Here is a 13262-nt window from a genome sequence, read left to right on the forward strand (position 1 = left end):
TGAAAGCTCTTAGTCGTTCAGCCCCAAGGACTGATGGCCAAGGCATGTTTTAAGTTTAAATGAGGGTCCCTCTGTTTAGTGTTTAATTATATCAGTACTCTGTATTTACTACATACCCTTGTAGATGTATTATGCACCAGCTGTATATATGTAAGGGCAGACATGCTGGATATTTTCTTTGTAAAGATGCATTTTGAGGAGTATATTGTTGACTCTGTACTAATGAGAGTTTTCCTTCTCAAAACGAGAACAAAATACTTCTCAGTACCGTAAAGTGTGACAAATTGAACTTGGCACGTATAACTGGTTCACTAGCTGCCCTTCTGCCAGCCTCTCCATATGGCTGCCTTGACAGGCATTTGCAAATTTTCTCTTTGAGGCAGTATATCTATATATGAGTTGAAGATTTATGCATTTTCCATTTTTAACACGGTATGGATAGAATATATTACCTCTACAAATTTTCAGGTGTAACTTACTGTGTATTTTATGTAGTAAATAACAACCACCTTCTCTTTAACCTTTTAATCTAGTTATTGTTCTTGCAGTACAATAATTCTCTAATCTCTTTCATCTGGAGAAGGAAGGACCCACTTATTGATCCAATTTGTTTCAGATTATTGTCCCACATTCTTTCTCTTTCTTATACAGATTCCATTAACTCAAGTCTGGGGCTCCTCTGTTACATGGTCTGCAGCATGCTTGCAGATCTTTGTGCTCAGTTGTCACCACTGTCATTGAAGTGCCTGAAGAATTCCTCCTACCTAAATCAAATCCCGCGTAATCTGTCAACCACTTTCAACAATACTCTTCTTGACATCCTGTCTTTGCTTGGTTCAATGACTTCTACATGCTTCCCTTCCCATTCTGTCATCTTATGAGCAGACACACTAGAGGTTCTCCATCCTTGATTTTTGAGGGGTGCCACTGCAACTTCACCCTTTCCCCCTTTCTTCTCTATTGCTTATCACTGGTTAATCTTATTCCAATAAAACTACTATTTTCTTAGTCCTTAATTCAGATTTGGTTTCTTCCAAATAAAGCCCCCCTTGCTGTCTAGCCACATGCTGAGTTTAATCTGAATCCCAGTTTCTTCTAGCTTCTCCCTTGTGCGCTGGACACCTTTTACTCTGCCTGCCCCTCAGCTAGGATTTGCACCTTTGATTCCGATCACTCCCGTCCCTCCCACAGTGGCTGTCTTGACAACCTACGCAGAGCCTAGACCCTTCTGTATAACCTCTGGATAACTACCCACACCCTTGCAAGCATGCAAACCTGTTAGCTTGCTCCCCACATACGCAAATGCAGTGCAGCATCTCCAGGTCTTTCAGCAAGATCTCACCAAATTCCAGTGCGAAGGTAACCCCTTCTGCACCCCCTCCCTTCTTTCCATTGAGTTTCTAAGGTGCCCCGCAGCCAGACCTGCCGCGACCTGTTGCCTCTAGGCGGGCTCAGATACGCTCCGACCCGGCCGGCAGCCTCACTTCCCCACCGCCCTTCCTCCCCGTGAGACCCATCCTGCCCTCAAACCGGCACCACCCCCCGAGCCAAGCCGCCCTCTCCGCGACAGCTCCGGGGCCCGCCGGGAGCCTGGAGCTGGGGTCCGGGCAACGGCTCGGGCTGGGGGGGGGAGCAGCGCGGCAAGACCGGGGGCGGGCCGCGCCGGGCGGAGCGGAGCGGCGCGGCGCGGCCCTGGCTGCGGCCCAGCTTCCTCCGTCGCTTCCTGCCGCCGCGCTCGCCTGCCTGCAGCCCGCCCGCTGCTCCGTGAGTGCAGGGCCTTCGGGGCGGGGAAGGGGAAGGGCGCCAGCCCAGCTCGGGGGAAGCCGTGTCCGCCGCGGGCTCCTCCTTGCGGAGCCGGGGTCGCGGAGCCTCGGCGCTAACCCGCGGCTGCTGCGGTTTGGAGAGCCGGGCCGTGCCGCGCCGCCCCACCATGGCGGCGGCCGGGCTGACGGCCTGCGGATCCGAGTCCCCAGGGCGCCGCGCAGGTGCAGCCGGACGGGGCGCGGGAGGGGAGAGGATGCCGCGCGACGCTGGTGACGGGCTGCGGGAGGGCGGGCAGGGTCATTGCCTCGCCGTGGCCCCGGGCCGGGCAGGTCGCCCTTCCCGGTACCGAGAAGCGCTTCTCTCTACGTGTTCCGGTCTGATGGCCAACTACGGCTCGCGTGGGCTCGTTTTGGGTAGCTGGCTGCGAGCTGCTGGTGCTGACCGTTCGGTGTCGGTCTGAAATAGGCTAACCCTACTGTGACATGAAAACAGCAGCACCGGGCTGTCTCCATGACCCGCAATAGGCATCTCGGCCTGTTCAGTTAGAGTTGGTAGCATCGGGCTTAAACATATGCTCTGTTCACTTTGCATTAGGCAAGTTAGCAAGTGAATGCAATTATAAAATGGTCTTGTGGCTCCGTGTCATGAGGCTGGCGTGATCATTTCTGCCCTGCTCTGACAGCGTGGCATATGCCGGCCTGGTGATGCCACTGCCCGGCCTGCTGCCACAGCTGCGTGGAGCTCTCCACACCAAGTGTTTTTGCAGGCATTGCGTGTGGCCACAGTGCCCATGCTCCACTACCTGAAGTCTGGTTTTCAGCTAATGCAGACTGGTATGTGCCTGGTGGTTAGATGACAGCGTGGTGACAGTCCTCTTGATCAACCAGAGAGATGGTATTTTAGATCCATAACTGCAACTCTGCATGTTGTATTTGCATTAATGTTTTGATTCTATCTATTTTGTTTTTAGGACTTCATTCTGCCATTTGCTGTTCATGTCCCTTAGTTTAGAACTTCATCGTGCTCTTGCTGTAGAATGTTGCTACTCACATAGTTAAACAGGATATGCACAGCAGTGTATTGAACACGGATGCAGAAGAATAAAGTAAGATACCAAGAATGCAGAAGCAGATGGTAATAAATCCAGGTGTAGACTGTGTTCTTGTTGCGTGTTGTCTTTAGCTACAGGTATTTCCCAATTCCATTAAATAATCCTCTTACACAAGCACGTAAAGCAGAGTTGTGTTCAGAGGATTCTTTCTGCTCTCATTTTCTTTTCTCATTAGCTTTCTAAATGGAAGTATAGTAGTGGCAGATTGGTAGCAGAATATGCCTTTGTGAAACTGCACTGCAGTTTACTACAGTTGTAAATGTTCTGTCAGATTTCTTCGTGAAATACTGAAGAATGGGTGCTCTGTAGTTTTGTTCCTGCGAGATTCACAGAAATGCAGCTGGCATCTTACAGGTTCTGCTGTGAGCATCAATCGTGGATCAAGAACAAGTTGTTCCACTTTACACATGTCATCAAAGGAAACTGGGGCAGTTTGTGTGGAGGAAGAAGTTGCAATGAAATTTTTTGCTCTCAGTGGCAAGACTTCGACTTTCAAAGAGCTCAAACCAGTTTTCCATAGTTCTTTACCATTCTATGTTTTACTTCAGTTCACTCCCACAGCACCCTTCCAGAGTAAATGGGAAGTTAGGTGGAGTGGTTGTCTTCCTTCATCTGCTCTGACTCAGCCTTTTAGGCATGGGTACAAAGTGAGTCTCAGCTTAACGTATTGTTTTGTGTGGGCTTCAGCCTGCTATTTCACGCATTGTGTTGCATCCCCAGTTCCGTTTTTTTTTTTTCAGGCTTCACAGAATTAGCATTTCTTTGAAGTTCATCCATTGCTGATGTTGCCCTTCATGTTCTCTTAGTGACAGGTCAGATCACTTTTTTTCTCTAGGTTTTGTCCACATAGTTATCCTGCCAAGATTTCAGTGGTTACTTTCCAGCTGTTTCAGTTGTTACGCCCTCAGATTTTCTGTGGTGATGGCACTGTTACATTGGTGTTCATATCACCAATGTGCATAGTCTGTCAGCTTGGTTAGTACTTGGATGGGAGACTGCCTGGGAATGCTGGGTGCTGTGGGCTTTATACGGGGCATGACATGCTGTGGTATGGAATACCCCTTTGGCTAGTGTGGATCAGATGTCCTGTCTGTGCTCCCTCTTGGCTTCTTGCGTTCCTCCTCACTGGCAGAGCATGGGAGACTGAAAAGTCCTTGATCAGGGTAAGCATTACTTGGCAACAAAAACATCGGTGTGTTATCAGCATTGTCCTCAGACTAAAGCTGAAAACACAGCACTGCACCAGCTACTAAAAATGAGAAAAATGACTGTTACAGCTGTAACACAGAGTGTCATCTGCCTACCTTTCCACATAACAAAGTTTTCACTTGTGGGCTAACATCATTAGTTAAAAGCCATGGCTCTTTTTATGGTACTTTAACAGTGTTCAGCTTTTTAAAGCGTGAATTTGTGGAAAATCCATGTTAGACATGAATGCATCTATCAGATGTTTTTCCCCTCTTGGTGTGTTCATATTTATTTATTTTTTAATACATTTAAGGTGGGATAGAGAACATAACAGAAGTTTCAGTTTGCTTTATGAGGTTGGATATTGACAGATATCCCGGAAATTTTTCTGTCAGACCTGTGCTGTAAGATGCTAGCAAAAATATGTCATGAAAATACTACTCCTTTTACCCACTCAATCCTTCATTTAGTCATAAACCCAGTTACAGGGTCTCTTCATTCTTGTTTCTGGACACATCTGGTTTCTATTCATGTTTAGAAGTAGTTTTTCTGTGGCAAGTGGGTTTTAGGAGGAAATCTGAGGGGGATTGTTCAGGATGCAAACATGAATGTCATCAGACCATGTTTAGCATGGTCAGCTGGATAAAAAAGATTAATAAAATTGAGAAATGCAAGATTTTTACTGTCACTTGGAAAGTTGTATCTAGTGGTCTGATGGCTCCATCTCATTCCTTGTGCAAAAAGTGCATCAGTGTCTCACCCTTTTAGGACTGTAATATAATGTCAGGGTTAGCGTTTGAGCTCCAGTGACAGTGTAGGATGTGTGATGTGCCTTTGGGGTAGGAAATCTTGGAGAAGACACTTTCAGAATCTCAGATGACATTTTCCAGGGGAAGAAGTGTTGCTGCCACTACCAGTCAGCAGTTCTGGTCCTTTTACTGCTGCAGCAGGCAGTGGGGGCTTGTTTGCCGCAAAGGTTTTGGTGGCTGTCAGAGCGCTGAGCTGCCTGGTCCACTGATGGGTGACACTGCCCAGTTGCTAACGGTGATGGACACAGTTCTTGCTCTGATTGGGTGACATTTGATCTAGCAGCAAGCAAGCCAAAATGCCACAGGTAATGCTTGGAACAGACATCCAAAATAGATCAACTTGCAGCTTACATCAAAACATGTAGCAGTTCTGCTGAGGATCTGTCATTACTGACCTGTACAAGGCTCTTTTTTCTATAGTCTGACAGTTACGTGGGAGTTCATAAAGGCCCTTCACAGATGCACTACGGAGCATCTTGGCATTTGGATTTAACTGCACATCTGTGCTGTTCCTCAGCCCCTTTGGCCAGGAGGCTGTTGACAAATGGACAGTTCTGTTGAGTAAAGTGAAATGGCTGATTTTTCACTCCATGCCTTTTCATTATGATGCAGTTGCTTTTCTTTTCTTTTTTTTTTTTTTTTTTTTGCATTAGCAGCCTAAAATGGTATCATTTTAACATGAAAGTTTTACTACAAGTGGTGAGGCAGCTGGAATTTAGGGTGTCTCAAATGAATTGAGGGGCTGAGGTAAATGTCTTTGCCCCAGCTTCTTTGAATTCTGGTGCTCACTGATGAAATAATTAACAACGCTGGTTTCACAGGTAACTGGCAGTCCTACTGTAAAATATTACCCCTATCCAAAATAGTACCTGGAGACTATCTGTAGAGAAACTTGGCTATATTTCATAGGGTAAGTTGCTTAGATGAGTTGGTGGTTGTTGCACCATTTTTATCTTGTTTGCATTCCAGTAATGAAATTGTAATCCTCCCAGTTAATCAAGGATCAGGTAGGTTGTGATAGGTATTAAACACATAATAAGAATAAAAATGTGGCACTTGCCTGAAATGGCTGGCACCACCATAAGGGGAGAGAACATGATCTTGGCAGATAGAACCAGTGATATGGTAGCAGTCAGCATGGCAAGTTATTTAACATACTGATGATCTGATTCAAGTTTCTTCTATGTATCATAGTGAAGGTACAACACTGGAAAACTCACTAAGGTGGCACATTTGAAACTGTAGCAAGTGAGCTGTAGACATTGTAGGAGGAGGGACTCAAGCTCTAAGTCAGGAGTGCAAGATGGTAAGATGGTAATAGATTTTGGTGAGTCTAGTCAGTGAAGACATAGTTTGCTTGTACATCTATCTGTCCTCAAACAGAAAAGTGAATTGTAGTTCCCACTAACTTTATATCCTTTATTGGTCCTAGCTCTACTGAGTTCCAGCAAAAGATAAAATTATAAAAAAAATAACAAGTACTTATTTTAGGAATTGCTTCCAGCTCTTTTTAGTTTCTGAATATGTATTTTATGAAGAAGGTGCATTTCTAAATATAAACATATTAACATTGTTAAATATAGCCTATTTTAGGCACAGTTAACTTTAAAACAGTCTAGGCATACCTTAGATTTAACGTAATGAATTTAGCATGTTTTTTTTTGGCATTTTGTCAGATTTGAAGCTCTTTAAATTCTGTAGGCAGATCATTCTGTTGCTTTTGAAGTGGTTTATTCTTTCTACAAAGGTGGAAATGAGCAGTTGTAGTGAGGAGCTTTTGATCTTAATCAGCTATTTGTAGGCAGACTGGCATTAGGAGTCTTTTAAGAAGTAAAAAGCAAAGGGAGAATTTCAGGTGATGATGATTACACTTCAAACTGACCTCAAAGAATCTGAGTTTGGCAAGAACTTGTTCTTAGTTTTGTATGAAATTATTGTTTAAAAGGAAGAGATCTATCTCTTTCTATTTTTAACTTTTTCCCATGAAACTGCATAATTTCTAGTTAAGATTTTTACTGTCTGCAAAAAGAGATCAGGATGGAGCTAACATACCCTCTAAACTCAGCTTTTTCTACCCCCAAAATCAGTGTTTTTCTGTGTGTCTGATTCATTAGTCAAGTGTCATTTGCACTATAGCTTAATTTTTTGTATACAAAATAAAAACATTCCTGTATTTGTTTTTCCAACACAAAAAAGAAACTTCCAGGCAAGGAAGTCATGGAGACTTCTTTTCTTACAGGTGAAGAGGGAGAGTTGGTCTCCTAGGCCACTCCACAGTTGACAGCTGTAGTCACAAATTCGTCATTGAACATATTAAAAAAAATAGGAGAATGGGTTGGAAAGAGGCAAATCATAGGATTATTCCCACAGTTTTGAATCTTCAATGTATCAAGTTAATTTTGTGTAAATAGTTAATTTTTCTTCTGCCTGCTTGTCGTGAATGACTTATACCTATAGTCAACAGAAATCTACAGAATTTTTCTCTTGCTTTTTTGTTAGCTGTATTTTATGCTTTATTTCATTTATGTTTGTTCAAGGGTTTAATGCCAATAAAATCTTTTATTTCCTGTAAACTGAAATATTTCTGAGAAGTAGTTTCTGTAGCACCTTAGGTTTCTTCCTTATTTATTTCAATTAAGTGTGATAATCAAATTCCTAGTGTAAACATTTTAATTTTGAAATGTTGATCATGTTTTTAATTGTTAAATGAGATTTTTTCTTTGTCATGTTTTCCATCCCAAAATACATTGGAAAAGGGCAGATAGCGCTGCATATATACTGTGCTGCTTGCATTGTAGATGCATGCTGAGAAGCTAGCTGCTCTTACCCTTCCATCCCACTTACATGGTTTTCAAAATCAGGCACAGACCCTGGCTGGCTAGGTCCTTGACATGCTGTGGCTTTTCCAAGTGCACACAGGTCAGTAAACATTGTCTGATGGATGCCTGTCTATATGTATGTTCAGGAAAACTAATTTATCTAACGGTCCATGTTATCATTTGTTCTGCCTGCTCTTGCTGAAAGAAGACTGAAAGTGTTTGCTCGGTGGGTTCCCAAACCTGCAGTGTGAGTGCTGGCTTCTTATGCCAGTGTTCATTTCTAATTCCATGTTCATTATATTGGGCTAGAAATGCCACATTTTCAGTTGTTGCGGGTACCTGCTGACACTGCCCTTTCCATGTGTCCTGAAGGACCCTGGAGAGTGGGTTTAGTGGTGGGTTGTGTGTGCCCAGATCCAGATTGTATCACCTGTCCTATGTGCCACAGGATTTCATAGGTGGAAAAGCTTGCTTGTATTTCAGCTAATTTAGTCCATAATCGTTCTTTCATTAAGTTATCTGAGCTCTCAACATGACTTCCGTTGGGTGAAGTCTGTGGTTTGGACAGTCTTATGTAATCTGTCCAAAGAGATAAAAATTGTTATGCTGAAATTAACCTGTAGATTGTTTATGTCAGTGTTGAGTAAGCTAAACACAACTGCGTTCCTTTAGGGAGGACATTTTTGCTGCCTCTGCTATTGACTCTTTACATAATTTAGTGTCAAGTCATGGCTTTTCTAACAGTGGATGTATATCTGCCTTACTGTTTAGTGAATGTCTCAATGACAGGTGATGATGGCTACTTTCACATAAAGCTTGTGTATCTGTGATAAGGTGTCAGTACAGAAACACACAGTTGAAGTTTGGGTCGGAAGCACTTCTTTGTGTTCTAAGAAGGCTGTTGATGTACATTAGACATGCTAACGTTTGTTGACTATAAATAGTCAAGGGCTGGAATATTGACATTTTCCTTACTATATGGACGCAAATTGCAAACCTACAAAAAGAGCAAAGCTGAATTCACTGTCATTGTTTACTTGCATGTGTAAACGCTGGAAGCTTTATACCCTTAAGTACAGGAGATCGTGAAATCTGTAATTTAAGAAGACCATGCTGTTTAATATAGTATAAACTGACTGCTATGTAAATATAGCATTCTGCAAAAAAAATGGAGTGCGTTTTGAAAGGTTGAGGAGACATGAAGCCATTAAGCAAAGAGTAAAGGTTTATTTCATACTCTACAGAAATTTGACTTGTCCAGAATAAATCTCTACTTGTTTGTGCAAAAAACCTGTAGCACTACCAGTATGTGTGACAGATGCAGAGACGTCTGTCAAGATGTGTAGGAACCTGGAACAGGAGCATTGAGGTATGGTTGCCTGCTGTGCTTCACTGAAGGCTGTTCAAATACCAGCAATGATGGTGCTCTAATGTACATATTGTCAACTGTTCTGCTGATTGGCTTAATGGATAAGAGAGGGAACAGTGAGTTCAATATACAGGTCAATTCCCCTGTCTCTCAAACCTTCAGTAGTACAAAGGTCTAAATGCATATACAGAGATTTAAAACCTTAGACAGACAAACTTTCTAAACTTTGGCAATCATCTACGTGATCTGTAGCAAGAATATATCTTTTGCTATTCCCAAGTATAGAACTGGGGCTGTTCAGCCTGGAGAAGAGAGGGCTCTGGGGAGAGTTTATAGCAGCCTTCCAGTACCTGAATGATGCCTACCAGAAAGCTGGAGAGGGATTTTTTACAAGGGGGGATAGCTTTAAACTGAAAGAGGGTACATTTAGATTGGACATGAGGAAGAAGTTCTTTACTGTGAAGGTGGTGAGACAGTGGCACAGGGTGCCCAGAGAAACTGTGACTGCCCCATTCCTGGCAGTGTTCAGACCAGGTTGGACACAGGGGCTTGGAGCAAGCTGCTCTAGTGGAAGGTGTCCCAGCCCGTGGCAGGGGTTGGAGCTGGAGGAGCTTTAAGGCCCGTTCCAGCTCAAACCATTTTGTGGTTCTACGATTCATTCTATGATTTTATGAATTTAGAGGTTTCCTATACGTAAATTTATTAGCACAGTTGAAAATGCTTGGTAGTGGTGGCTCAGGTGACATTAATCTGTTTGGGGTATACAAAAAGACATAGGTTTTTTTTTCATAACAGAATGGTCCACAGGTTTGCAATGTATGAATATTTGGCTATATTTGATTCATATGCTTTGTATATGAAAACATAAATCTGTTTATGAGTCATATTATTAAAAGCCTGTAAACTAAGCCTCAGGAGCTGTTTGTGTGACACACAGCTAACATGCCTTTGGTAAATTCATATTTGGATTTTGATTAAATGAACAGTGTGCTGAAATCTGTGAAGACTGTTTTTTAAAATTTAGTGGCAAATACTTATCCTTTACTTCTGTTCCTCATAGGACTCCTTGATTAATGACCCTAATTTCCTATGAGAGACTTCATCTATATGTATTCTCTGCTATTAAATGGTGGGGAGGGTGTGTGTGTCAGCTTGCACTCCAGTCTGTCCTCACTCATGAGATTTGGAAGACTTTTGTATGTATTAAATTGTTTGAAATTGCTCAAAAGTTTTTAGGTAATGTGGAAGGATAAATGGTGACTGAAGCCTTTCCAAAGAGAGATATGATAAGGAAGAGAAGCTTTTCTTTTGATGAAGTTTTTCTGGTAGGGTATGGTTGGAGCTCTGTAGTATCTTACAATAACAAACATGAAGAAAATCTTGCTATCTCAAATATTTAATGCCATTGCCTGGAAGTGTGTCTCCTGTAGCTATAGATACAATTTATAATGTCATGTAGTGTAACGAACTGATCTTGCGGCATTCCTAAGAATTCATTCCTGGCACATTCATACTCCTTGTTACACAACAGCGGACATTAGTCAAAGCCTAAAACTGTGTTCATGAGTTTTGAATGTGTGATTTGATTTCATGCCTTTAAATGCACTACATTTGATGAAGTGTTCAGACAGTAAAACAGCCTCTGTTTCTGTTTCCTAGTAAGTAACAGATGCGGGTGAAAGATCCATCAAGAGCCACCCCCGAGAAACCAAAGAGAAGCAAAAGGCCTAACAGGCCACAGGATGAGGACTCTTCAGATGATATTTCAGGTAAATACACTATGTGATGTTTGGTCTTGAAGTTGAGGGCTAATAAGTGTGTTGACCAATGAAACCCACAAATCAGTGGTACCATGAGACACTTCTTTTTTGAATTTATAACAGAAATATCCCCAGTCAAGTGTTTATGACATGATCTGTTGTTACACTGCATGACTGCCCCGAAGGGGCAACTCTGGAAAATTGTTTGATCCCTGATGACAACCTCTTCAAAGCAGGAGAATGGTCCTTTCCTGTGTAGGGAAGGTCAAGCACATGTGGCAGGAGGCTGGTTGGCTGAATGGGAAGCTTCTAGCTGAGCTCATTGGCAAAAAGGAGGGGCAGAGAAGGTGAAAGCAGGTTTGGGCTGCCCTTTCAGGGGCCCCAGGTGTGCAGGGATGGGATTAGATAAACCAGCCTCTGTTAGAGTTGAATCTGATGAGGGTGAAGAGTAAGGTGGGCTTGTATGGATACTGTGACAGTAAAATGAAGGCTAAGGCAAGTGCAAGCATGCTGCTTAAGGGGGCAGGGGACGTAGGGACAGGGGACATGGGCAAAGGCTAAGGAACAAAATCCTGCCTTTGTCTTCACATGTGAGCTCTGCACTCAGTGCTCCCTGGTCCCTGAGTCTAGTGGCAGACTCTGGGATTTAAGCATTTCCCGTATTACAAGAAGATTGAGAACTGTTAAGTGAACTGGTCCATGGGAGCAGATGGGATGCATCTGATGATGCTAAGGGAAATGGGTGGTGTCACTGTGAAGCTACTCTCTGTCATCTTCATAACAACAAATTGAGAAGAGCACTGGAGGATAGGTCTGCCATTCAGAGCAGTCTAGACCGGCAGGAGAAATGGGTGGCAGAAACTTCTTGGAGTTCAACAGAGGCAAGTGGAGAGTTTGGCACTGGGGCCAAAATAACCACATGCAATTACAGGGTGTGAATCAGTGGCTTGAAAGTAGCTTTGCAGAAAAGGGTCTGGGGTTCCCAGTGCACGTGCTGAATAAAAGCAAGCAGTGTGGTTTGTGCCTGCTATATGCTGGACTAAATTAACTGGAATGCAGGGTGAGGTACCTGATTCTTTCTGTCTTCCCATCACTTGTGAGACTTCATGTGGAGTACTGTGTCCAGCTGTGGGCTCTGTTACAAGAAAGATACTGACTTGTCAGAGTGGGTCCAGCAGTGGTTCACCTCCTCCATGTGGTTAAGGAGATTGAGAACATGGTGTGTGAAGAGAGGCTAAAGGAAATGGCTTTTTTGAGCCAAAGGTGTGAAAGTATAGTATCCTTCTTTGACTGCCTAATAGGCAGTTATAGAAAAGGCACAGCTGGACTCTTCCAGAAGGTCTACAGTGAAAGCACTAAATGTAACAGACAAAAGTTAGGGCGAGGAAAATTTGGCTAGGTATGAGAAAATTTATTTTCTTTTCACCCTGAGGATGTTCAGACAGAAAACTGATTTTCTAGTGAGTTGGTGAAAAGTCTGTTCTTGAAGATGTTAAACTCATAGCTGAAGAAAACCATCAGCAACCATATCTAAATTTGTATTTGGTCTTGCTTATATGAGGGTTTAAACAAGATGGCCTTTAGAGCTTCCATCAAACCTATGTTATTGTGTAATATTACAGTGGAATTTGTGCAAAAAATATGACAGAGAAGGATGGTGGTTGATATGAATGTGCAGAATGGACAGTTGTAATAGGGATGCACAGGTATTTGAAAATCTTTCTTTATAGATTGAAAAGGAGGTCAACTGCCTATGTTGTTGCATGCAAAAATAGATTTATGCAGTATTTTATTGCTCACAGAGGAAAAAAAGCCAAACAAAAAGAAGGGAAATGAATTTTGTACAGAAGTAATCCTTGTACTTTTGTACAAAGTAGTTTATCTCTTTTTAAGAGGTGGCTTTTATTGACTTAAAAAGGATTTTCATTATCGAAAGACTGAAATAGATTCTTCATAAAATTCAGTATATGGGGAGCAGCATGGATGATTTTTCCCCTTTTAGTTCTTTGCTATTTTTTTCCAAATGCTAAATCCATTGAAGATTCTGCTCTTCTAGTGTACATGTGTTCCCCTTCATAGCTGTTATTTTTAACGGATGAAAGCAAGTATATGTTGTTTTCTCTAGGCTTAACCTGCCAGCATGTGAGCCAAGCAGTAGATGTGCATCATGTTAAGAGGGCGGTAGCTCAGAGTGTCTGGTCAATATGTGCAGAATGTCTGAAGGAGAGACGGATGAGTGATGGTGAACCTGTGGCACCTTCAGACATATGGCTGTGTCTCAAATGTGGCTCTCAGGTAAGCGTATGCTGTAAATTTGTGGAGGTGGATTGGCCCTGATTTCCTAAAGGATATGACTGGTATGGATCCTTGTCTCTCGAGCATCTCATTGCCTTCAGTGAAACAGTGTGACATAAATGCTTTCTTCAGCTTCTTCAGTGGAGT

General features: G+C 42.7%; 1 protein-coding gene across 3 annotated transcripts in view; it reads left to right on the forward strand.

Moving 5' to 3' along the window:
• The first annotated feature begins 1643 nt into the window (after positions 1 to 1643).
• USP45 (ubiquitin specific peptidase 45) overlaps positions 1644 to 13262 on the forward strand; it is a 50448-nt gene continuing 38829 nt past the window's right edge. The window contains exons 1-3 of one of the 3 annotated variants that reach the window (XM_061460234.1): positions 1644 to 1764; positions 10720 to 10829; positions 12946 to 13115. In XM_061460234.1, coding sequence (XP_061316218.1) covers positions 10730 to 10829; positions 12946 to 13115 — 270 coding nt within the window. In that variant the 5' untranslated portion in view covers positions 1644 to 1764; positions 10720 to 10729. Of the gene's footprint in view, positions 1765 to 1793; positions 1986 to 10719; positions 10830 to 12945; positions 13116 to 13262 lie in introns of those variants that run through there. The other 2 variants (XM_061460237.1, XM_061460235.1) reach the window with 2 other exon arrangements.

Source organism: Pezoporus flaviventris, unplaced genomic scaffold, assembly GCF_033815535.1.
Source record: "Pezoporus flaviventris isolate CSIRO_AGI_PZ_B2104156 unplaced genomic scaffold, CSIRO_AGI_Pfla_v1 ptg000031l, whole genome shotgun sequence".
Taxonomy (NCBI): Eukaryota; Metazoa; Chordata; class Aves; order Psittaciformes; family Psittacidae; genus Pezoporus; species Pezoporus flaviventris.